This window comes from Petaurus breviceps, unplaced genomic scaffold (assembly GCF_028583685.1).
Source record: "Petaurus breviceps papuanus isolate PSGF00001 unplaced genomic scaffold, PetGlider_PUasm1.0 221, whole genome shotgun sequence".
NCBI classification, from domain to species: Eukaryota; Metazoa; Chordata; class Mammalia; order Diprotodontia; family Petauridae; genus Petaurus; species Petaurus breviceps.
The window spans coordinates 31,241-56,787 of NW_027185877.1; the positions used below are offsets into that span (position 1 = coordinate 31,241).

Genomic DNA, 25,547 nt, shown 5'->3' on the forward strand with positions numbered 1-25,547 from the left:
CTTTGGTTTCAGTCTAGAAAGAACTGGGATGTGGTGGCTGCCACTGAAATATGAAACACAGTCCCAGAAATACACCATTATTTTATCAATTGAGGGTGGGGTATTCTCTATATAGAGAATAGGTAAAAACTTTGGATTTAATCAATGTGAATTTAAACAGCTTTGTAAGACCCTAGGGACTCTTCTGAATGTTGTACACTGAGGGTGGAGGGTGGGTGGGGTGAGAATGTGGAATAAGGCGGAAAAGGTTAGCTGGAATCAGAATAAGAAGGGTCTTAAATGGCAAGCTAAGGAATTTATATTTTATTCTAAAATGGATGGCTAGTAAAGGCTTTTAGCAGGAGAGAGACATGGTCAAACCTGTGAATTATGAAATACTAAAAGCACTGATAACATACTATAATATCCATTCAGCTTTTTTTTTTTAATCTCACCAACAGCTCTAAAATAAATCTTTTTGGACATTAAAAAAAATTTAATTTACAATTCCATTTTCCCATTCAGCCAAAGTAGTAAAAAACAAAAATTTAACATTATGTGGTTGCTGGTTTCTGTCTGTGACCCTGGCAAGGATATTGCCTTTTTTCCATAATCCTCGAGTCAAAATTTTCTCTAAAATACACTAACAAGGTCTCCCTCAATCCAATGAATCTATATTATGAGGTTTATATTCCTTGTGATAAAAAAGCTGTTTATGATTTTTTTCAAATATAAAGTGAACAGGAAGATAAAAGGAAGGTTAAAACTAGCAAACAAGGGGATTAATAAAATACAGTTGATGGTAACACAATTTTTACACTTGCAGGAGACACAGATTAGAAACAAACTCAAACATTTCTAAGGTACTTTAGACTCTTGAACTGCTTTTCGAAATCTATTACAAGAAAGGTTATAAATGATTAAGAAGTTTTAGAGGTTTATATATATAGCCACAAAGACTGATGATATTTGCAAAAATTCTACTCATAAAAATATTGGGGCCCAAGTATGAGGCATTTGAGGATAATAAAGTAGTGGAATAGGGGCGACCAGGTGGCTTAGCAAGTAAGAGCACTGGCTCCAGTGTAGGGATGACCTGGGGTTCAAATCCGGGCTCAGATACTTAGCACCACATCCAGAAATAACTGGCCATGTAACTTTGAGCAAGTTACTTAACTCCGATTGCTTTAAAAAAAATAAAGTAGTGGAATAACCATCTTCTAAAAATAACTGGTGACAATTAGAATATTAGAATAAAGAATTAAAGGATTAGTAAAATGTTGCCAGTTTATTAGAATGATAAGAAAGAAGGATCCTAACAAACAATTCCAATTCCCCCTAAAATAACATAAATCCATTTAGAAACATTTAGAGAATAAAAGCAATGAACAACAAACAGTTTTGAATTTTAAGAGGAATAATACATCTGCCAGGAAAAAAGAAATCAACTGAAATTTTAATAGAGAGAATTATAAAAAATAACTGATGAATTGACTAAGACATAAGCCCCATAAGAAAAAAATATCAACTGATGAAAGGAATACAGTCATTGAAATGCTAGACTTCTGAAAAATTATGGCTAGATTGAAATTTTGAAAAGTTAATTCAAAAGAGTTGGAAGAGAAAGCACTTACATGGATAGAAAAATTAGTTAACACACAATTTATAAATTGTTCTAGGTCACATGGTTTTAGAGATCAATGCTCAAGTCTTCAGATCACTTAAGATATAAAAGAGGAGTAAAAAATATATATATATCAATTTAGTTCAAGGATCCTCCAAGTAGCAAAACTGATTGCTGGGGAGGGGAGGCTGGAAGAGAGAGAATAGTATGAGATCCAGCCTAGAAATTATTTTCAGGTGGGGAGAGGGTGGCAAAACTAACCAGCTAAACAACAGGCAATATGTTGGAAAGCACTTGAAAGGCCCATACTCTACTTAAGTGTCATGGCAAGAGGCTCAAAGCTCAGCTCAAACATCACAGCCCTCAAAAAAGTCCTGATCCCACCCAGTGCTCAGGACTTGCCTCCAAAGTGATGATGTATTTATTTTCCATGTATTTTGCTTGTACTTGTATGTGCCCATTGTGACTACCACAACCCTCCCCAACAATGGAAGCTCCCTACAAGCTGAGAGTGTATAACTTTTGTCTCTGCATGTCCGATACCTAGAATGGTGCCTGGTCCTTAGCATGCACTTCAGAAATGCTGCCTGACTTGCTGACTGACATAACAAATTAAAGATAGCAGGCACCCAGAGCATATGGCAAAGTAGCCAAAATAGAGAGCATGCTATGGTGGAAAGAGCCCTAGCTGGTGTAAGAGGATCTGGGTTCAAGTCCTCACTCTGAAGTTCACTTACTCCTAGTGTGAGCTTAGGCAGCCATGTCACTTCCCTGGACTTCCCCTTCTTCATCTGTAAAATGGAGAGGTTGGAATAAGTGCCTTCTGAGGTTCCTCTGCTATGATCCAATAACACCCATACTTATCAAAGGCTCCATGACAAAACTGCTTATTTTTGCTTCCTGAGGTTCAAAAGGTTCAAATTTGTTCCAACTTAGCCACAAAATTCTAATCATTCCAAATTATTCTGTCAGCACTCAGTCTGTAACCTTATTATCTTTAGGGGAAGACTTAAAGGTTTGTTCTGAAGAGATGTCCTCTGGAAGGAGGGGTACACTTGCTTTGTTGTTCTTTGTTCTCTCTGTCCCCTTTCTACCCATACTGTAGCCACCATCTAATCTTCACAAAACATCACTTTAATCAGTTTATCCCCACTCAAAAACCTCCAAGGACTTTCCATGACATCAGGCAGGTGATGCCATGACTTTCCAGTGGATTAGATTTAAGTAAGGGAGGGCTGTGCAAAATCACCAGCCTCACTTTCTCCTCTGGAGCCATCTGGGTACCCAGTGCTGAGGTATAGATCAGAATGACTGTATATGGCTCCCAGACTTGCTTTACTTAGCCTCACACTACAAGGATAAATGGGTGGAAATTGAATAAAGGCAGATTTAGGCTTAATGAATGAATAAATGAACATTTTAAAATGCTTTCTATGCACCAAGCACTGTGTTAAGCTCTGGAAATGGAATGAAAACATCCTCACGATCCAAGCTATCCCAAAGTAAAATGGATTGTCTAAGCTTTCCATCACTGAAGAACTTTAAGTAGAGAGAAGATGATTGCTTCTCAGGAATGTTACAGGGAATTCTGGTTCATACACAGGTGGTGCTACATTTTGTGAAGAGCTTTTCCTATATCAGATTTTGTCAGTGTGAAAAAAACAACTTCTCTCAAAAGAGAAGGAAGAGTTGGTCCCCCTGACTTCACTATGTCTGGTAAGGGCATCACTATTTTAAACATTTTAAGTTGTCTTTGGCTTTTTCCTCTCCCACCATCTCCATATCCTACTGGCCACCCAGGATGGTCAATTCTTCTTTTTCAGTCTCTCTGACATTCCCCTCTCCCTTTCCATTCCCACTGCAACTGCGAAAGCCCAGGCTGCATCCCTCCTTGCCTGATCTACTATCTTAGCCTGCTAACTGAATTTTCAGCTTTGAGTCTCTCTGTCTCCTTTCTACCCATATGGTAACTACCACTTAATCTTCACAAAACATCAATTTAATCAGTTTATCCCCACTCAAAAACCTTCAAGGACTTTCCATAACATCAAGTCCAAATCCATAGTTTTAAGAGACTGAGAAGGGAATGTTGAGGTAATCAGGTAAGTCAGGCTTTCTACATAGAACAGTACCACTTCTGTAACACCCCTCATAAATGCCCATCCAACCTAGGAAGAACACTACCTTCCAAGACAGCCTATTCCCCTGACAGGCAGCACTCTCTAGTAGAAGGTTAGTCCCTAGGCTGAGGTGACATCTGCCTGTTAAACTTCTACTTACTTCAGTTGAGTTTTCTAGAGCTACACAAAATGTCTGTTTGCTCATCTGAGTGCTTTGCAAACCTCAAAGAGCTATATAAATCTTCACTACTATTGTTGCTGTTGTTAATCATCTCTTCCCTAAGTCTTTTCCTCTCTAGGCTGAAGAAGTTCATTCCCCACCCCACCACCCATATCATTCTTCACTAGGAAGTCTCTAGATTCTTTTCCTTCCCTTTTCCGTGCCTTTCAGATGCATGCCAGTTTTTCAAAGTCCCTTTTAAAATGCAGCCATCACAAAAAGGCATAATATTCCAGAGGCATTATGACTAAGAGAAAACACATTTGAACTAGTACCACCTGTGATGTGAACACTTCTCTCATATTTTTCTTGAGTTTTCATTCATCAGCTGGGTCATTGCCAGTTATCTCGACTTATGTCTTGACACTGGACTTAGATGACCCTGGAGGAGTGAGACTGATTGCACAGCCCTGACTCATTCAAATCTAATTCACTTGCAAGTGAAGACATCTCCTTCCAGATGTCACTGGTTCTCCTGGAGAACAAAAGACACACAAGAACACAGTCATCAAACAGAATGAGATGATATAGGGGGGATTGAAAGCTGCAAGAATGTGATAACTACCCTAACTACAACTCAGTAGCACAGTGGATAGAGCACAGGCCCTACAAGCAGGAAGTTCTGAGTTAAAATTTAACCTGTCACTTATTAGCTGTGTGATCCTGTACAAGCCACTTAATCTTTGTCAGGCACAGTGTCCTCATCTATAAAAATGAGGAATAATAACACCTAGCTTCTAAAGTGGGGGTCAAGAGGCAACATTTTTCAAGTGATTTGCAAAGCACTATTTAAAAATGTGCTACATAAATGCTAGCTTGTATCAGCAGAAGTAGTTACAATGAAATCAGATGTAACAGTAGAGTATCTCCTAATTCTCCCCATCACATACAATGCACTCTAGTCAAACTGGACCATTAAAATAGTCATTGATCTCCGCTAGCCCTCTCCTATTTCTATACACAAATAAGAAAAAGGATAGTCCCTAAAGGAGCTTACAATATAATAGGAAAACACACACACACACAAGCTGAAAGGAAGTGAGTGTACTGAAGGGTACCAGGTTGGGGGGGCACTGGGAAAAAGAGAGGGGGGCATGATGAAGATGATAACGGAGTTGAAACCAAGCACAGCAGCTAGTAGAAAATGAAGAGGTGGCTGGTATTTTGAGCCCACCCTCTAACTCAGCACATTCCCAGCAAAGAGCCTGGAACTAGGCATTGAAACACTTGTCAACAAAACCTCCACTTTTTCAATAGGAATGCTATTTATTTAAAAAGACTGAGAGTAACTAGCAATGCTAATGAATTTAAACTTGGACATCTATAAATTCCCTAGATTCTGAGAAATGCTTTAAAGAATAATTGGGCTTCCCATAAAACAAGTCTTAGTTAAAGCTACGCCACTTTGGTGCCCCTGAACAAATCCTGGCTGCTTATGTTCCTACTTGAATTCTTAATTTTACTCCAAATGTGAAAAATGACAAAATTCATTTTTTTTAGAAGTTTTGATTGTCCATAGGATAGAAGGAATCGTTAAGACTCCGTCTAATCCAGAGGATCTCCTGAGGGAGAAAAAAGTTTAAATCACTATAAACAGGACTTTTAGAGGCAACTTCATGTTATAAAACACATTATTATGCCAAACATCTGTTAATGTAATATTTACTGTGAACTAAGTCAGTATAGCTCAGAGAATAGTCTGCAATTCAACTGGTGTTTCCAAGCTAACAGGAAACCATATTTATCATGTTCCTAATGGACATTTTGAAAATGTATTGTCAAGAAGACAATGAATATATCTGTTCTAAATCATACATTTTAGGCATTCAGAAACCATTCTCCAAGCTATTTTAATAACCCAAAATCCTTCTATGGAAACTAATATGCCATGAAGGTAATTTTCTTTTTAAGTGTAGGTATTACTGTGTATACAAGGCCTCTTGGTTATTTATTTATGATTTACTGTGGCTCACCAGGTAGTGAGTCTCTGAACTTAACTAGGCAAGGCCTTGAATAAAAGGCAGAGAGTTTGTCATAGGACCTGATGGAGAAGTCTTTACAGATAAGAAAGACCCAAAAGAGATAGGATTCTAGGTATCCAGGGTAATTCCCTTCTTCCAGCAGTGCTGTCCCCAAGCTCCAGTGATGGAGCATTGGATCAGGCCTTTAGGAATTCATGAAAATTACTTACTAAGGTATAAAAAGGAACATGATGATTACCAGTAGAAGGGATGCTAGCACCAAGGAAATCAGGTATGTTTTGAATTAAATGGAAATAGACTTATTGTTTTGTTGTTGTTTAGTTGTTCAATAACGTCTAACTCTTGGTGGCCCCATGGACCATTGCACACCAATACAATCCATGGGGTTTTCTTTGCAAAGATACTGGAGTGGTTTGTCATTTTCTTCTCCAGTGGATTAAGGCAAAAAGAGGGAGTCATCTCTGGTTGTCCTGATCTATATCTGGCTCTGGAGGAGAAAGTGAGGCTGGTGACCTTGCACAGCTCTCCCTCACTTAAATCCAATTAACTCACAAGTCATTCCATCATCTTTCTAATGTTATGGTGCTCTTTGAGAATGAAGGACAAACAACAAGGCAAACAGAGGTTGACTTGTACAGGGTCACACAGCGAGTAAGTGTCTGAGGCCAAATCTGAACTCTCTATCCACTGAGTCATTTAGCTCTCTCACTTAGAGTTTTAGTGACAGGCAACTTTAGTTTCTGGACCTCCCTTAATAATGACTCCTCAGGCAGTCTTCCACATATCTAACTCTATGCCATTTGTCTTTTTTTTTTTAATTTTTTATTAATTTGTTTGTTTCCTTTTAGTTTACAGGATTCAATTCCACAATTCCTTGAGTTTCACATTATGTCCTCCACCCTCCCCTCCCCCCGCCCCCATGGCGGCTTATAGTCAAGTATAGGATCGGTAAATACTTTCACATTATACATTAGTCAGGTTATAAAGACAGATTGTATCAGATGGAATGAAAAATGGTAAAGAGGACATAAAACCAAATAAGAGAAGGAAAAAGATTAGGTATTTTGCTTCCACCTGGATATAAACTTAGTTCTTTCTAGTTCTTTCTCTGGATGCACATATTTCTCTCCATCATGAGTCTTTTGGGATTGACTAATATCACTGCATTGCTGAGAAGAGTACAGTCCATCAAAATGGGTGATTACACATACGTTGTGTCTGTAATTGTGTACAAATTTCTCCTGGTTCTACTATTCTCACTCAGGATCAGTTCTTTTAAGTATCTCCAGGTAAAAATGAAGACCGTCTGCTCCTCGTTTCTTATAGCACGTAGTATTCCATAACATACATATACCACAACTTGTTCAGCCATTTCCCAATTGATGGGCACCCCCTTAATTTCCAATTCTTGCTACCACAAAAAGAGCTGCTATATACATTTTTGTACATATGGGTCTTTCTCCCACTTCTATGATCTCTTTGGGATATAACCCTAGGAGTGGTATTGCTGGATCAAAGGGTATGAAAGTATTTATAGCCCTTTGGGCATAATTTCAGATTGCTCTCCAGAAAGGCTGGATCACTTCACAACTCCACAAGCAATGTATTAGTGTTCCAATTTGCCCACATCCTCTCCAACATTCATCATTTTCCTGTTTTGTCATCTTAATCAATCTGACTGGTGAGATGTGGTACCTCAGAGTTGTTTTGATTTGGATTTCTCTAATCAATGGTGAATTAGATCTTTTCTTCATGTGCTTATAGATAGCTTTAATTTCTTTCTCTGAAAATTGCCTGTTCATAACCTTTGACCATTTATCAATTAGGGAATGACTTCTATTCTTATAAATTTGACTCAAATCTCTGTATATTTTAGAAATGAGTCCTTTCTCAGAGACATAGGTTGTAAAGATTCTTTCCCAATTTCCCACCTCCCTCTTAATCTTGGTCACATTGGTTTTGTTTGAACAGAAACTTTTCAATTTCATGTAGTCAAATTTGTGCATTTTACATTTTATAATGTTCTCTAATTCTTGTTTAGTCATAAAATCTTTCCCTCTCCATAAGTCTGATAGACAAACTATTCCTTGTTTTAGGAGACTGCTTACAGTATCAACCTTTATACCTAGATCATGCACCCATTTAGACTTGATTTTGGTATATGGTGTGAGATAATTGTCTATGCCCAGTTTCTGCCATACTATATTCCAGTTTTCCCAGCAGTTTTTGTCAAATAGTGAGTTCTTATCCCACAAACCAGGGTCTGAGGGTTTATCAAACAATAGATTACTATAGTCATTGACTTCTGAATCTCATGTGCCTAATCTATTCCATTGATCCACTCCTCTATTCCTCAGCCAGTACCAAGTAGCTTTGATGACTACTGCTTTATAATACAGATTGAAATCTGGTATAGCTGGTCCACCTTCCCTAGCATTTCTTTTCATTAATTCCCTTGATATTCTGGAGCGTTTATTCTTCCAAATGAATTTTGTTACTATTTTTTTTCTGGCTCTATAAAGTAGTTTTTTGGTAAATTAATTGGTATAGCACTAAATGTATAATTTAATTTAGGTAAAATTGTCATTTTTATTATATTAGCTCGACCCAGCCATGAGCAATTGAAATTTTTCCAATTAGTTAGATCTGAATTTATTTGTGTCAAAAAGTGTTTTGTAGTTATGATCATACAGGTCCTGGGTTTGTTTTGGCAGGTAGATTCCCAAATATTTTAGATGTCTACAGTAACTTTAAATGGGATTTCTCTTTCTATCTCTTGCTGTTGAATTTCATTGGAAATATATAGGAATGCCAAGGATTTATGTGCATTTATTTTATATCCTGCAACTTTGCCAAATTTATTGTCTCAAGTAGTTTTTTACTTGATTCTCTAGGATTCTCTAAGTATATCATCATATCATCTGCAAAGAGTGATAGTTTGGTCTCTTCTTTGTCTAATTTGATTCCTTTGATTTCTTTTTCTTCTGTAATTGATACTGCTAACATTTCTAGTATGAGATTGAATAAGAGGCATGATAGTGGACACCCTTGTTTCACCCCTGATCTTATTGGAAATGATTCTAGTTTCTCCCCATTACATATAATACTTGCTGATGGCTTTAAATAGATGCTACCTATTATTTTAAGAAAGGCTCCATTTATTCCTATACTTTCTAATGTCTTTAATAGGATTGGATGTTGTATTTTGTCAAAATCCTTTTCTGCATCTATTGAGATGATCATGTGGTTTCTGCTAGTTTTATTGTAGATATGATCAATTATACTGATGGTTTTCCCAATATTAAACCATCCTTGATTCCTGGAATAAATCCTACCTGATCAAAGTATATTATTCTTGAGATAAGTTGCTGTAGTCTTTTTGCTAGTATTTTATTTAGAATTTTTGCATCTATATTCATGAGCGAGATTGGTCTGTAATTTTCTTTCTCTCTTTTATCTCTTCTTGATTTAGGTATCACTACCATATTTTTGCCATAAAAAGAATTTGGTAGGACTCCTTCTTCACTAATTTTCCCAAATAGTTTGTAGAGTATTGGAATCAATTGTTCTTTAAATGTTTGATAGAATTCACTAGTGAATCCATCTGGCCCTGGAGATTTTTTTCCTAGGGAGCTGACTGATGGCTTGTTCAATTTATTTTTCTGAGATAGGATTATTTAAGTAATTTACTTCCTCTTCAGTTAATCTGGGCAACGTGTATGTTTGTAAATATTCATCCATTTCCCTAAGATTTTCAAATTTATGTGCATAAAATTGGGAAAAATTATTTCTAATTATTGTTTTGATTTCCTCTTCATTGGAGGTAGATTCACCCTTTTCATTTTAGATACTCATAATTTGGTTTTCTTCTTTCTTTTTTTTATCATATTGACTAAGGGTCTATCAGTTTTATTGTTTTTTTTTTTCATAAAACCTGCTCTTGGTTTAATTTATTAATTCAATAGTTTTCTTAATTTCAATTTTACTAATCTCTCCTTTTGTCTTCAATATTTCTAATTTAGTATTTAATTGAGGATTTTGATTTTGTTCTTTTTCTAGGTTTTTTAATTGCATGCGCAATTCACTGAGCTCCATTTTCTCTAATTTAATGACGTATGCACTCAGGAATATAAAACTTCTCCTAAGAACTGCCTTTAATGCATCCCACAGATTTTGGTATGTTGTCTCATTGTTATCATTCTCTTGAATGAAATTACTGATTGTTTATATAATTTCTTGTTTGACCCACTCATTCTTTAGGATTAAATTGTTTAATTTCCAATTAGTTTTTAGTCTGTCTTTCCCTGGCCCTTTATAGAATGTAATTTTTATTGAATCATGATCTGAGAAGGATGCATTTAATATTTCTGCCTTACTGCATAGAATTTTGAGGTTTTTATGCCCTAGAACATGGTCAATTTTTGAGTATGTGCCATGAACCGCTGAGAAGAAAGTATATTCCTTTTTATCCCCATTCAGTTTTCTCCGGAGATCTATCATACCTATCCTCTCTAAAATCCTGTTCACCTCCTTAACTTCTTTCTTGTTTATTTTGAGGTTGGATTTATCAAGTTCACAGAGGGGGAGATTAAGGTCTCCCACTAGTATAGTTTTGCTATCTATTTCTTCCTCTAATTCCTTTACCTTCTCCTCTAGGAATTTGGATGCTACACCACTTGGTGCATATATGTTAAGTAATGATATTGCTTCATTCTTGATGGTGCCTTTTAACAGGATATAGTTTCCTTCCTTATCTCTTTCAATTAGGTCAATTTTTGCTTTTGCTTTATCTGAGATAAGGATTGCTACCCCTGCTTTTTTATACTTTAGCTGAGGCATGATATATTTTATTCCAACCTTTTACCTTTACCTTGTGTGTATCCTTCTGTTTCAGATGTGTTTCTTGTAAACAGCATATTGTAGGATTATGATTTCTAATCCATTCTGCTATCCTCCATTTTATGGAAGAATTGATTCCATTCACATTTACAGTTATGATTGTTATCTGTTTCTTTTCCCCCATCCTATTCCTGCCCCTGTTAATGTTCATATTTTCCCTCCCTTCTCCCTTCCCCCCCTTAATAGTTTTCCTTTTGACCACCACCTCCCTCAGTGTTCCCTTTTCAGCCCCCCTCCCTTTTCCTCTCCTTTCCCTTTACTTCTTCCCTCCCTACTAACCACCATCCCCCGTTTGTAACCCTTTCCCCCTCCTACTGCCTGTAGGATTTTTTTATACTTAAAGAAGTATGTTATTTTTCTTCGCATCAAGAGTGACAGGAACAAATCTCATGCAAAGCTTCTCTCCCTCCCCTCTTTCCCTCTAAAATGATACTTTTTGTGTTTCTTCTCCATAGAGTCCTATGCTTAACTGGTTGTTATTCCCTCCTTGTACCAGAACCAATGAGGGAAAAGCTCATATGCTTCCCAACTCCCTCCCTTTTTTTCCTCTGCTATACAGTTTTTATGCCTCTTTGAGTGGCATAATTTACACTTTTCCACTTCAACCATTCCTTTTCTTCCATTGCAGTCCCTTTGTAGCCCTTAATAAGATTTTTTTTAATTGTCATTTTGTGTATTTTATATTCATACCCTCTACTTGTCTATAACCAGTTTTCTCTTATCAAATAGCAGGGTGTGTGTGTGTGTTCTCCTTGTTTACCTTTCTAAGTCACTGTTGCATCTCATAATTGGAGGGTGAATTTTCCATTGAGTTCTTGCTTTTTTATCAAGAAGGTCTGGAACTCTGTTATATCATTGAATGACCATCTCTTTGCCTGGAAGAATATGCTCAGTCTCACTAGGTATGTGATCCTTGGTTGTAACTCGAGCTCTTTTGCCTTCTGGAAAATTGTATTCCACTGCCTCCAATCTTTCAGTGTAGAGGCTGCCAAACCCTGTGCAATCCTCACTGTGGACCCTCGATATTTGAATTGTTTCTTTCTGGCCACTTGAAGTATTTCTGTTTTATCTGGTAGTTCTGGTGTTTGGCCACAACATTTCGAGGACTTTTCAGTTTGGGATCTCTTTCAGCAGGTGTCCTGTGGATTCTCTTGATTTCTATTTTACCCTCAGGTTCTAGTATCTCAGGGCAGTTTTCCTTAATGAGCTCTTGGAGAATGTTGTCTAGGCTCATTTTTTCATCATAATTTTCGGGTAGGCCTATGATTCTCAGATTATCTCTCCTGGATCTGTTTTCCAGGTCAGTTAATTTTTCCTTGAGGTATTTTACCTCTTTTTCTAATTTTTCATTCTTGTTGTTTTGCTTGGCTAATTCTTGGTTCCTCATAGAGTTATTTGTTTCCATTTGGTTAATTCTGGTTTTTAGCAAATCATTTTCCTTGGTTAATTTTTGAAGCTCCTTTTCCATATCATACACTTTTCTTTTTAGAGAGATGTTTTCCTCATTATAATGTTTTTCTAATTCTGCTATTTTCATTTTGAGAGAATTATTCATTTTGTCTTCTATATCTCTCATTTTGTTTTCAAAGTTCCTTTTCATCTCATCTAGGAGAGCCTTCTGTGCTTGGGACCCATTCCCTGGTAAAGTTTCAGCTTTGGGTGTGGAGTCCACATTGTCTCCCTCTGAGGTTGGTTCCTCCCTCTGAGGATAGTAGGACTCCAGAGTCTTTGTCTTTGTAGTCTGCTTTCTAGCCACTTTGCGGCAGTGTCCTAGTCATGCCCTTCCTCTAGGATCCCAAGCCTTTACTGTAGAGGGTTTTGCCCTGGGGCAATAATTACTATGTTTTCAGGGTCAGAGGGGGGTTTTGGAGCAGGTGGGGTTCACTCTGTCATCCTCGTCTGTGGAGGTCCTGAAAGGGGCTTTTTAAAAAAATTTCTGGGCTATGAAGTGGTAGCCCCAGGAGTGTTTGCTGTCCAGGACAGGGGCCCCTGTATTTGCTTCTTACCTTGCTCTTTCCAGTCCCAGCCCTTTGGTGATAGGCCTGGTAGTGGCCCTTGTGGTTGGTGGGAAGACTTGCCCTCCGAGTTGATCAGGCCCCTTCCGGGCCTGACTCTGCCGGCCATGCCTTCCCGGCCCGCCTCTGCGTCTGCCAGCCGCGCCGCGTCTTCTATGCCATTTGTCTATAAGACCAAAGTGCTTTTCTCGGCTATTCACGGGGAAAAAAACAACAACAAACAACTTTCCTATGGCTTACCCTTAGATTACTCTCATTAGTGCTTTTCTACAATGATGTCCTCATGTCTACAACCTGGTAGCCACCATCTCCTAATGAGATGTTTTTGGCATTTTAATAACTAGACATTGTTGAATAGGATCCAAGAATACACCCCAGTAATAAATTCTGCTCTACAGTGATTGGTGCCATAACTAGGTCCCAGTGTATAATAACTGCCTTAAGTTTATTTTTAAAAGATAGAAATCTTGTCTAACTTCTCTAACATCCATCTTCAAAGTAACCAGGGTCTCATGGATTAGGAAAGCAACCAAATACAGGACTCTTACTAAAAACTGAAGGAGAATGCTCCATAATAGACAACTGGAACCTACTTCCATTAGATGAATGAGTCACAGAATTCAAGAACATGTGGATGCTTCACCCTTCAAAATGGAAGAATTTTAATTGGATTGGCAACTAACACATAATCCCCATTCAATATAATCCATCTTCAAACAATGTGATTTATTTACATGTTGCTCCCCCTACTCTGACCCCATTAAAATTTAAGTTCTTCAAGGGCAAAGACTTGTACTTAGCACAATGCCTGGCATATAACGAATACTTAATAAACATTTGTTGACTGAATGATTGATTGATTTCTATCATGCATCAAAAACCAAATTGTTCTTCTACTCCATTTAGACTGATGAAACTTTTACTAGAATATAGTGTTGTGACCAGTTCTGGGCTTGAGAACTTGAAGGAATATAGGGAGTTTGAAGGAGTTTTGAAGTACCACTAAAATTATTAATGGGTTAGAAAATAGGACTTCTGAGGAAAGGCTAAAAGAACAGAAATTGTTTATGCTGGAGAAATATGGGGGGGGGGTATGTTAACAGGCTTAAAGTTTATGAAAGATTATTACATAAAGAATGGTAACCAGCTGTTTTCCATCTCCTATGAACACAAAGAGAAAACAGAGTAGAGCCGTGGCGTGAAGAATTTAGGATAGCTATACAAGGAATTTCCTGACAATGTTTGAATTGAACACTGACACTGAACACCAAGTAAATCAGGGACAGAATTTTTTATCGTTGTAACTGATAAAAGTTGGGGGAAAGGGAAGGTATGTGGTTGGAGGTTATGTCTTTATTAACCTATCAGAGAATTGGAAGAAATCTCAGACGTCATCAAATCCAACTACTACTTAAAAAGGATGGTCAACAAATGGCTCTCTGAGCCTTTGTTTGAAACTCTCTTGGGATGGGAAGCCTACCCCATTCCAAAGTGGCACTCCTGACTCTGGAAGAGCTCTCTCCAAAAAAAGTTTTCCAACTACAATCTTTCTGATAAGACGGCAAACCTCCAGGTTTTATCATCTGCTCTGCCACTACCTCCTTAGACCTTATGGGCCTTACCTTACTTTGCTACAATGCTGCCTAAACCCCTAGTCACTGTCATCTGATTTACCAAATAGTCCATAGGTTCTGAGCCTTGTCATCTGCCCCACTACTGGATCCATATGATTTCCAGGATTTTTTATCCATCCTGAAAGTAAACTGTCATATTTCTTTTCTCCCCAAATTACACTACAAGCTCATTGAAAGCAGTACTATCTTGCTTTTGTATCCATATCTTCAGGGCCTAGCATACTGTTTGGTATACAATAAGTTGATAATTAAGGCTTTTTCATTAGTTCTACCAAAAAGGTCACTAAAATGCCCTTACATCCAATAATACCACTCCTAAGAATATGCTACAAAGAAATCAATGCATCTAATGGTTCACATATATACCAGAGACTGTCTTTTTGTTTTGTATTCACCAATCAAGTAGTATGTCATATGTGTGTGAGATATGTATGTGTATATATATATATGTATATATATGTATATATATACATAAATATACAATACACATATATATATACACTATAAGTCAAATGTACATAGATGTGTTGTGATTAATAAACTATAAATATAACTTGATTCCTTAGTTTCTATCATTATGCATTTTTCAGTCAATGGATATTAATAGTCATTTCTGTCACAAGGATGTCCATGTAATGTGTTGACAGCAAAAAAAGCTCCTGATTGTGAAAAATCTGGAATAGAACTGTAACTAGGATAAGATAGCTGAGGATAGCATAGGAAATGAGGTCCCCTGGGTGCTCATGCTCTGGAACCATCCACTGCAATGGAAATGAGTAGGGGATTGGGGATAAGTTAAGAAGACAAGGGAATGGGTCACAAGAAAGGGAGAAAGGAGTCAAGAAGGCTTATATTTCCTGTGAAACTCCTCTGCACCACAGCTGCTGTACCCTCCAAATATTTGAATTTAAATGAAAATATGAAGGAAATCCTAGTTAAAATTCTAAGGCTGGAAACCATGAGAATAGATGAATCCTAACGATCTTTCCAGGAAATATGATATAATGGAAAGGATGCTAGAACTAAAGGCAGAGGACCTGGTTTTACACCCCAATTCAATTCTTACCAAGTGTGTGACATCAGACAAAATCACTTAACTTCCATTGGTCTCAGTTTTCCCATCTGTAAAATGAAAGAATCAGGCCAGCTGATTTTAAGAGCTTTCTTCCAGCTCTAATATCTATAATGCTATTGCAGTAAAATGTTTTCTCTCAGTAGAATGCAACTTCCATTAAGTCCCAACTCAAACCTCACCTTCTACAGGAAGCCTTCCCTAAGCCCTCTTAATTACAGTGCCTTACCTCTGTTAATTATTTCCTGTTTGTCCTGCAGGTAGTTTGCTTTGTATATATTTGTTTGCGTATCATCTACCCCCATTAGACTGTAAGCTCCTTGAGGACAGGGACTGTCTTTTGCCTCTCTTTGTATCCCCAGCTCTTAGCACAGCTTGGCACATAGTAGGTATTTAATAAATGCTGATTTCTTGAGGACAGGGGACTGTTTTTCATTATTTTCTTTTGGACTGAGCATACATCTAGAGCTGGAATCATCTCCAAGACAATCTCTTCCAAATCTCTCATTTCACAGATGAGGAAACCGAAGCCCAGGGAGGTTTAAATGACTTACCTAAAATTACACCCCTACTAAGTATCTGATATGGGACTGAAACTTAAGTCATCTGATTGCAGAGCCTACGTTCTTTCCATTGTTACCAGTGCCCTAAAACAGTGCCTGGCACCTAGTGAGCATTAGATTAGTTTGTTTGTTTTTAACTGAATTTCTTGCGAGGAGATTTCAACCCCTGGGGAACTGGCATTCGAACCCCAAACTTAAAGATAGCATTCTTTCCATTATGTCACACTTCCTCCCCTGCAGGAGGCAGCATGGCTCACTTGAATTTTCTCCAAGTCCCTCCAGGGGGCGCTCCTTCGAGCGCGCAGGCGCAGCTTCTGCAGCGAGTCCCTGCGATCTCAGAGCTTGGTCAGGGGATCCCCTCCATGAAACGCTCCCACAAGCTCTAGGTGTAAAACTCCACCGTGTGGGCGTTGGCGATGGGGATGGCTTTGCGAAGAAATCGCAGCAGCTCCCGCAGCTTGCCGCGCAGGACGTCCAGGTGCCGGGATTCCGGGAGCTCACTGGCAGCCGCCATGACAGTCTCCCTCCCGGACTGCAGGTGGCACCCCGGCGGCCGCTGGGCTCGGCTCAGCGAGGGGCGGGTGGGGCACAGGCTTAACGAGCGGCACGCCGAACCTCCAACGGGCCTCCCGATCGATTGCCTCTTCCTGATGACGCACTTGGCTCTGCGACGCCTTCTGGGCCCAGAAGAGCAGGAACATGACCGAGAGGAAGCGCGCTGAGGTGGTGTGGGCTGGAGGGGCCCAGGCGCAGGGCGGGCCGGCCGGACGCCTCGGATTCAAGAAGAAGCGGCATCAACAGCAGCAGGCATGGAGGGCGAATTCACGGAATGTTTTCTCTGGCAGCGTCCGCGAGGGTGAGTAACAAACGCGGCCTCTGAGGCCTCGAGGAGCCCGACTGTGGGCGGGAGGGACCGGACCCTGGCACTGGTAAGAAGAGCGATGATTTACAGCGGCCACGATCTTAGGAGGCAGCAGACGGGGTCAGCCTCGGAGCCAGGCATGAACACCTGGGTCGGGCCCCGCCTCAGACATCTGCTGGCTGTGGGACCCGGCGTCTGGCACAGGGCCTGGTGCATGTTGTTGTGGAGTCGTTTTTCAGTTGTGTCCGACTCTTTGCGATTCCATTTTGGGGCAGAGATACTGGAATGGTTTGCCATTTCCTTCTCCCCCTCATTTTACAGATGGGGAAACTGAGACAAAAAGATGAACTGACTTGCCCCGGGGTCACATAACTACTAAGGTGAGGCAGAATTTGAGCTCATGTTCTCCCGACTCCTGGCACTGTGCTCAATGGCGCCCCCTAGACATCCCCCTGGGACAAAACTTACTAAGTGTTATTTGCTTTTTGGTCCTTTACTTATAACCTTTCTGTATCCTCAGGTATTTCTCACCAAGATGAGAAGATGCAGAGAAGGTTCTGAACTGCCTTAGTGGAGGAAATTTCCTCTTTGGGGAGTTCCCTGCAACAGTGGAACAGCAGGCCCTGTTCCTATGAGATGTTGTTTGTAAATGCAGATATGCAGTGTGTTGTACGTAGTGGGTGCTTTTAGAAATGCTCCTACTTCCTTTCCCTATGAGATAATATTTATAAAGGGGTTAGTACAGTGTCTGGCACTTCGTAGGGCCAGATAAATGTTTATCATCTTTCCCTATAAATTATTCTCTTACCTAACACCCAGACATCATGAGTATAGGGTGTATATGAAGGAGCCCTACCTGCAAAATGAGAGGACTGAAAGCCAGGCTTAGAATCAGGGAGACTGTCAAGGTCCACCTGGCTCTTGACTCCTAGCTTTGTGATCTTGGGTTAGTTATTAACCTCCTTGTGTTCTGCATGTCAAACAGGTGGGTCACAATACTCCTGAGAGAAACCGGATTAAAGTGTTAATTGGGTTGAGTCAGGAAGACCCGAATTCAGATTTAGCCTCCAAAATGTAGGAGCTATGTCATGATGGGCCAGTCACTTGTTTATCTCGGTTTCCTCATCTGTAAAATGGAGATAATAATAGCAACAACTGCTTCCAAGGGTTGTTGTGAGAGTCAAATGAGATAATAAGTGTAAAGCCCTTAGCACAGTGCCTAGCACGTAGTAGGTGCAATATAAATGTTAGCTATTAATATTATTATTAGTATAAAATATTTAGCAAAATAAATAATAAAAATGTAATAGAGCATAGAAAATGTTAATATTTGGTTTTCTAAGTCAGTATATGGCCTGCAGGAATCCTTATATGATGGTTTAGTGGTCCGTTTTATTTCACTTTGCTATTACTGGTACAGAGAAGGTATAAGAATAATTTCTTTTCCCAAACTATATCCAAGGGCCTTAATGTTATCTGAAAGTGCTATATACTGTTCTCTACTCAGCTCCACTGAAGTCAGTCCAGGAAAGCCAAAGGAATACATTGCCCTGAGGGGAACCAGACTGGAAGTTACCCTTTAGGTTCTACTGGGGCAGCCAGGTGGTGCAAGGGGTAAAGCACTGGACTTGGATTCAGGAAAATCTGAGTTCAAATCCAACATCTTATTGATACTTAGGAACCATGTGACCCTAGGCAAATCACTTAACCCTCTGCTTACCTCAGCTTTTTTTTCTCAACTTTAAAATGAGGATAATAATAGCACCTATTTCACAGTGTTGTTGTAAGGATGAAATTAAACAGTTACATTATGGGAGGCCAGCTGAGAAAAGAGGAGTCAGTGTCAGCCATTTTTAGCCTAGAGCCATATGTATCCTGAGGGTCCTAAGCCCACTGAAATGAAATCATTTTCATCTGGTATTTGCCCAATAGAATAGGTTCTCACCAGGCACTGAACCAGGCTTTGTAGAGTTATAGGGAGATGCTGACAAACAAAAACAGCTTTGCTCTAGGATCACACATTTAGAAGTGGGAAACACCATAAAGTATCATTTTACATGTATAATCACATTTTACACCTGAGGAAACTTAGACACAGGTTAAATAAATATCTTAAGAAAAGTCACATGGGGAGTAGGAAAAGAGTTGGGTTAAAGCCAGGTTCTCTGACTCCAAAATCAGACATCTTCTCATTCCCTCATGCTTGTATCTGCGTCCTTGCTATAGAATGAAGAAAGTACTATCTGTAGGACCTACTTTCTAGAGTTATTGGGAAGAAAGCAATTTATGAATTTTAAAGAACTGTACAAATGTGGGCTGTTTGCATCATGCATGGTTATCTTTGGGACTATCATCAGCTCTTGATAAGGTCATGCATCAAATTTGAAGCCATTTTCAAATATTTGATAAAACTTTTGAAGAGATTCAGTGGAATGATTTTTTTTTTCTTACTTTCAGTTTCAAAAATTTATGATGGAGGTAGAGTTGCTAATAGACCATTATATTTAGTATTAGCACACCAAATCCTAGCTTATGGGCAAGCTTGGGAAAGTCAATCTCTCAGGACCAAATTTTTTTTTTAAATGAGGGAGTTGATCTGGATGTTCTGTAAATTCTCTTAGCTCCAAATCCTGTCTTCCTAATATCCAAGGACTCAGTTAAGGTCTCTTGATGCAAAGAGGATTTTGTTTTGATTGCCTAATGTAGTAAAATAATGTAAATATTAAGCATTGTCTCATTTCCTTACTTTCTTAAGTTCCCTTGATACAGACATATACACAGTCATGCTAGCCTGTTTTTTCCTTTCTATAACAAAGAACTCAAGTAGCCAGGCTGTTTAAACAGCATGACATCCTTGCTATTGTTTCTTACTGTGCTTCTTTAAAGTTGAAATGATATAAAACTTGTCCTTCGTGGTGATGACTGGTTATGAAAGTTATGTTTAATTGTTCATTTTTAATGTGATTGGTTTAAATATTAGATTCATAGTTGACTAACATCTGTTTTTCCCCTTTGTTTACATTAACTTGTTGCTCTTACTTTCTTCAACTTAGGACAAGGATTTGCATTTCAGAGGAAACAAAAGATTCAGCAAGAATACAAGAAATTGCTAAGGAAAGAAAAAAAGGCACAGATTTCACAAGAGTCTCAGTTTACAGAAAGATACCCAGAGCATTTAAAACATCTGTATTTAGCTGAAGAAGAAAGGCTTAGGAGACAACATAAAAAGGAAAAACAACCTTTGCCAGAAGAAGAATGTAGCACAACATTGAAGTATGTTTTCTTTCTTGTTTAAATACTGAAAATTAAATCGATGCTTCGTTGGCTATTTTGATAGAGAGATTGTGGAAACTTTATGAAAGAATTATGTTTTTCTACCTGGGTTTTTAAAATGCGTGTAATTAAACGAAATGTAGTTGTAGCATATTTGAATGAATTAGGAGATAGGATGGTTTAGAGGAAAGAGCATTGCACTGGGAATAAATATATTGAGATTCAGGTCTTAACCACTAACAGTGTACTCTGATGACCTGGGAAAGTCTTATTAGCTGTTCTGTGACTCAGATTCTTCATCTGAAAAATGATAAAATAAAGCTAAATCTCTGAAGTTCCTTATAGATTAAAATTCCATGACTCTAAATTTCTTATTATACATGAAAACATTAGTGCAAAGAACTGTACAACCTCATTTTTGCTCTTCATTTTTCTCATAACATTTTTTTTAATTGACATAGACCATAGTTCTTCTCTGACTATAAAACTGCTATCCAGTGAAAGTGCTAAGGCATAGAGAAATATGAAATAAGTGAGAAAAATGTTCTTTGGAAGGCACTGTAGGTGGAGTTGACTGATTATGTACAAAGCATAATGTGATAACCCCAAAAGAGGTAAAAATTGTTACCTGATTTTAGAAATAGGAGAAGTCATTTGTAACTAGCTAAATAAGCAATATATCATTGAGGTGGTAACATTCAAATTGAAACTTGAAGGTTACTCAGAATTTCAGCAGGTAGGATGAATGGTGATAAAGGGGGGAAAGGAAAAGCATTTCAGGTGAATGGAACGGCCATGTGTTTGACTAGAGTGTAGACCTAAGTGACTCGTTGATAGACACAAAATCAGAATGGGTCACTTGTGTGATGTGGCCACCAGAGAACTTCAGTTCTCAGATTCAGTGCTTCATTAAAATAGGGGCAGCTTCGAGAAGTGATGTGAAAGGCCTGCTACTGGGGCGGCTAGGTGGCACAGTGCATAGAGAATCGGCCCTGGAGTCCTGACCTGAGTTCAAATTCCTCATCAGACACTTACTAGCCATGTGACCCTGGACAAGTCACTTAACCCCAATTGCCCTGCATTCCTCTTCCAAAAAGCAAAAAAAAAAGTCCTGTTATTCTCTGCCTTGGTCATACTGCATCTGGAGAGTGGTGTTTAGTTCTGCGAAACACATTTTAGGAAAGGCTGTATTGTAAAGAGCAGGATAACCAGCGTGATGAGTGTCAGGTTCATGCCAAGAATCAGGTGAAGGAACTATGTTTATCCTGGCAAAGGGAAGACTCAGCATAGAAATAATGGTTGCCTTCTAGCAGTTAAAGAGCCATGATGTGGAAAGTAAATTAAACTTGTTCTGTTTAGCCTTAGAAGGCAGAAATAGGAGGAGTGGGTAGGAGTTACAGAGAGGAAGAGTTAAGCTTTTTAAAGAAAAACTTCTTTGAGCTATTCAGAAATAGAATGAACTACTTTTCTTTAAGCAAAGACTAAATGGCCCCTTGTCGGGAGTGTAGTGGAAATTCTTTTGGTTACTGGTTGGACTAGATGGTCTCTGAGATGGAGGAATGTTAGCAGACAGAAAAGAGAGATTGGGACCAGATTCAAGAGGGCCTCAAACACCAAGATTTGCTCTATGGTTAAAGTAGGCTCCTCAATTCAGAATTCACGATCATTTGGAGGAAGGGCTGGTCTGATTTTTTTACCTTTACTTAAGGAAGCAAAGAATTAGAGTGAGTTGGTTAATGGTAACAAAAAGCAAAAACTGTCAGGGATGAGGGGGTTGTGAAAATGTCTGTTATCAGTACTAGATAAGAATTAAGTGATTTGATACTAATTACAAGTAGAGGAATCGAAGAGAGGAATGAGAATTGGTATAGTAATGGAAGTCTGGTAAAATGGACAGGTGAAAATGACTGGAGTTTTACTAGTTATAGTATAAAGTACATATGATTGGTCCCTCTGGCACTGGCACCAATGTTGTCATCCATTATATCTTTCTTAAAAAGGCCTCCTTAAAAACACTTCTTGGATCTGTGGTCTGTGATATACAAACCCTTTTTGAAGTGATTTATATTTTAAGCCTGGGGGGGGGGGCCCCTCTGGACAACGGCTTTCCAGAGTTTCATCTGATCAAATCACAGAACACTTCTCAAAGTAAGCCCCAAAACAAAGCTACACATCAGGGCTTATATAGCCTTCTCCTGGCTCAGAAAATGTAACAACCTTATTGACTCACTATAGATCAAGAAGTATCTACTGAAAAACAAGCCTCCCACCCCAGGCTCCAGGTGCACTTTAGCCTAGGGGTAGGGAAGATCTTTAAATTTACATTCCCATTACAAACATCTCTCAATACCTTGACACATATTTACTACCTATTGTGTAATGTTCTCTTATGATGTCAAGCCTCTGGAACTGTCCCTAGTTTTAATAAACAGTGGGAATCTATCTGCCTAGCAATTTGTTATTAGCCAGTTTTAGTTGCTTTTTGTCCTTGAGAGTCATAAAATGTCTTTTTAAAAATTCTGTAGTTGCAACTTTTCATGAAATGGGATGCTTACAAATTTATTTGTTTGTGATTAAGTTTAATGAATATCAGTGGTTTTTTTTTTTACCTTGATAACCTATTTTTTAATTTGCTTTTTCCAGTCCTATTGCCACTCCAAAAAGAAATAGGAAAAAAACATCAAACCAAAAGGCAAAAGAAGAATACGAACGGGTACAAGCTAAGCGTGCTGCTAAGAAACAGGTAAAATCTACTTTTTTATAAAACAATTAAATATTTTTGTTCCCTTAACATCTTATAAAATGTTACAAAATATTTTCACAGAGTTAAATTATGAGCTTGGCCTTTCATTCAAGGTGTTATTTTATCTCTATGGCTATTTACAATGCATTTCAGCTATTTACATTTTAATGAATTAAGGGAATAAAATTCATTCACAAATACAGAGATAAATTATTTTTGAAAAATGTTTACATTTTGCTATATTATTACTCAGTATTTCAATCATGAAATCTGATTTCTAAAAGGCAACTATATATAAATCCTATCCTCAGTGAGAAATGTTAAAGTCTTTTTATGGTTGTTTTTTTTAAAATTTCAAACTATTCATATACATGCTACTAATGATTAAGACATTTGTTAATTTCAGGAGTTTGAAAGAAGAAAACAAGAAAGAGAAGAGGCACAACAGCGCTACAAAAAAAAGAAAATGGAAGCATATAAAGTACTGAGCAAAAGGACTAAAAAAGGCCAACCAAATCTGAACTTACAAATGGAATATCTTCTGAAGAAAATACAAGAAAAAACATAAAACACATATTTTGTTCTTTCATGCATATTAAAATAAATATTTATATTGTCTGTGGATTCTTTTGAATCAATTATTATACTTCTTTGCTATTTGCATTTCTGTGCTTGTTGTATAACAACAGACCAGGTCAAGCACATTAGACATTTTTTTTTGCAGAGAATATTTTTAAAATGCTATAGTTTTTGTTATTTAATGGTTACTTCTTAAAGGTTGATCTACTGAATTAAAACATTCTGTTGAATTGAATGGCCTAAGCTATATTTTTGTCCAGTTGAGGACTTTAATAGACAAAACTAAATTGTTTTATTGAAAAACAGTTTTTTGGATATTTAAATACCAATAAAATGTTTAGGCAGCTAAAATTCTGTTCTTTCTGGTATTAAAAACTTGTTTTGAAAACTTTTTTTTTAATGATAACATCTTTTGAATTTAACAACATATGCAAAGAAAAACGTTAATATCATTAGTATTTATATTGATTTTCCCCCCTTCTATTGAAAACTTCCATCTAGAACTTCTATTAGAGGTTTTTTTTCCGTCTATAGTAAAGTTTACTAATGTTGATGCTGTATTAAGTCTGAATCCATCTATAAAAATGTTGCATTTTATAAACTTGCCAGCATCCATAGTATCATTTGAAATAGTTTTAGTATTCCACATACCCATCTTCTGCTGTAAAAAAGCATTCAAACAGTAATCTTAAATTTTGTTTTCCTTTTTCTTATTATTAAAAATAGGCAGAAGCTGAATTGGACAAAAACTAACAAAGTTTCTAAATAGGACATAGAATGTAATAATTAAGTGATAATTTAAGTTTTAAAAAAATCAGTTACAATCATAAGCTGTAATTTGCATCTTGTTTTTTATACATGATGATTCTAGTTAAGAACTAAAAGGTGATAAATCCTGCTCTTGGGAAAACTTCACACCCATCCTATTCTTTTAAAAACAAAAACACCCTCTTCCTTTCTCTTCCTTCCCTTCATTGTACTGTGTGTTCCCTAGTATAGGCCCCTGCAGCCTTTCCCCAGGCACTTTTGGATGGCTTTTTTTTAGGTGTTGCTAGGATACCATTCGCTTCACTGCCACAATACTCCAGAGAAAATTTGGTGCTTAGTTTGCAGCCATTCTACTTGGTTGTATTCTTTAGAAAATATTTTCTTTTTAAAAGATTAGTGTATAATTGAAATTGAATTGAAAATGATATTCTCTAAAACATGCTAAAGTAACTGCGTCCATAGAGTTAATGAATTTTTGAGATGCTAAGAGCTGCACATAAGCTATTTCTACCTCAATGTTTTTATTAAATGTATTACTGTAACATGTATTTGTATACATGATTAATCAGATTAGTTTCTGATGCTGAAATGATTTTTCAAATCTCTCACCACGAGCAGAGGAGGAAAAATACCAGTGAATTTTGAATGAATGACTTTTTGCATTCTTCCTAGTGTATCTGAATCCTTTACCAAAACTCTCAAAGAGCTGACTTCCCAGATTATCCTGCTAAATTAGAATCATAAACACAGGTGTCTTTTAAAAGCTATATTTTGATCACTAATAAAGCATAAAAGCAGTGTGTTTAGTACCTCTCATAAAAATAAGCACTGATTAACTTTGGGAGATGTTAGCTCAAAAAGCAAGCCAATCTCAAATCTCTTTATATGGAGAAGTTTAGTACTAGGGCAAAACTAATCAATCGTGAACATGAAAGCAAAGAGATTGTATTCTTTTTTAGGCCACCTGATGGATCATTTCTCATCTTTGGTACAAGAACATGCATTCCAAGACTATTGCAGTCTCAGATCAGCCCTAGTAAATGTATAGTGCCCTGGAACAGCTAAAAATGTACAGGCCTGGGGAGTGCATCCTTATACTCAGCCAATAAGTCAGCCCCTTCAGGAAATAAGATCCCAGCTCTATGACTCATTCTTCCCACTTAGATACTGAGAGATCTCTCTTCTGATGCACCAATGGCTACTTTTCATCAGGG

At 37.8% G+C, this 25,547-nt stretch overlaps 1 protein-coding gene across 1 annotated transcript; it reads left to right on the forward strand.

Annotated features, from left to right (window-relative positions):
* Positions 1-16,807: 16,807 nt before the first annotated feature.
* Positions 16,808-23,608, forward strand: CCDC59 (coiled-coil domain containing 59). Its single transcript, XM_069094784.1, has 4 exons — positions 16,808-16,964; positions 20,024-20,243; positions 22,887-22,986; positions 23,393-23,608. Exons 1-4 carry the CDS (start codon positions 16,808-16,810, stop codon positions 23,552-23,554), a joined length of 639 nt encoding a protein of 212 aa, XP_068950885.1. The 3' UTR covers positions 23,555-23,608.
* The last annotated feature ends 1,939 nt before the right edge of the window (positions 23,609-25,547 follow it).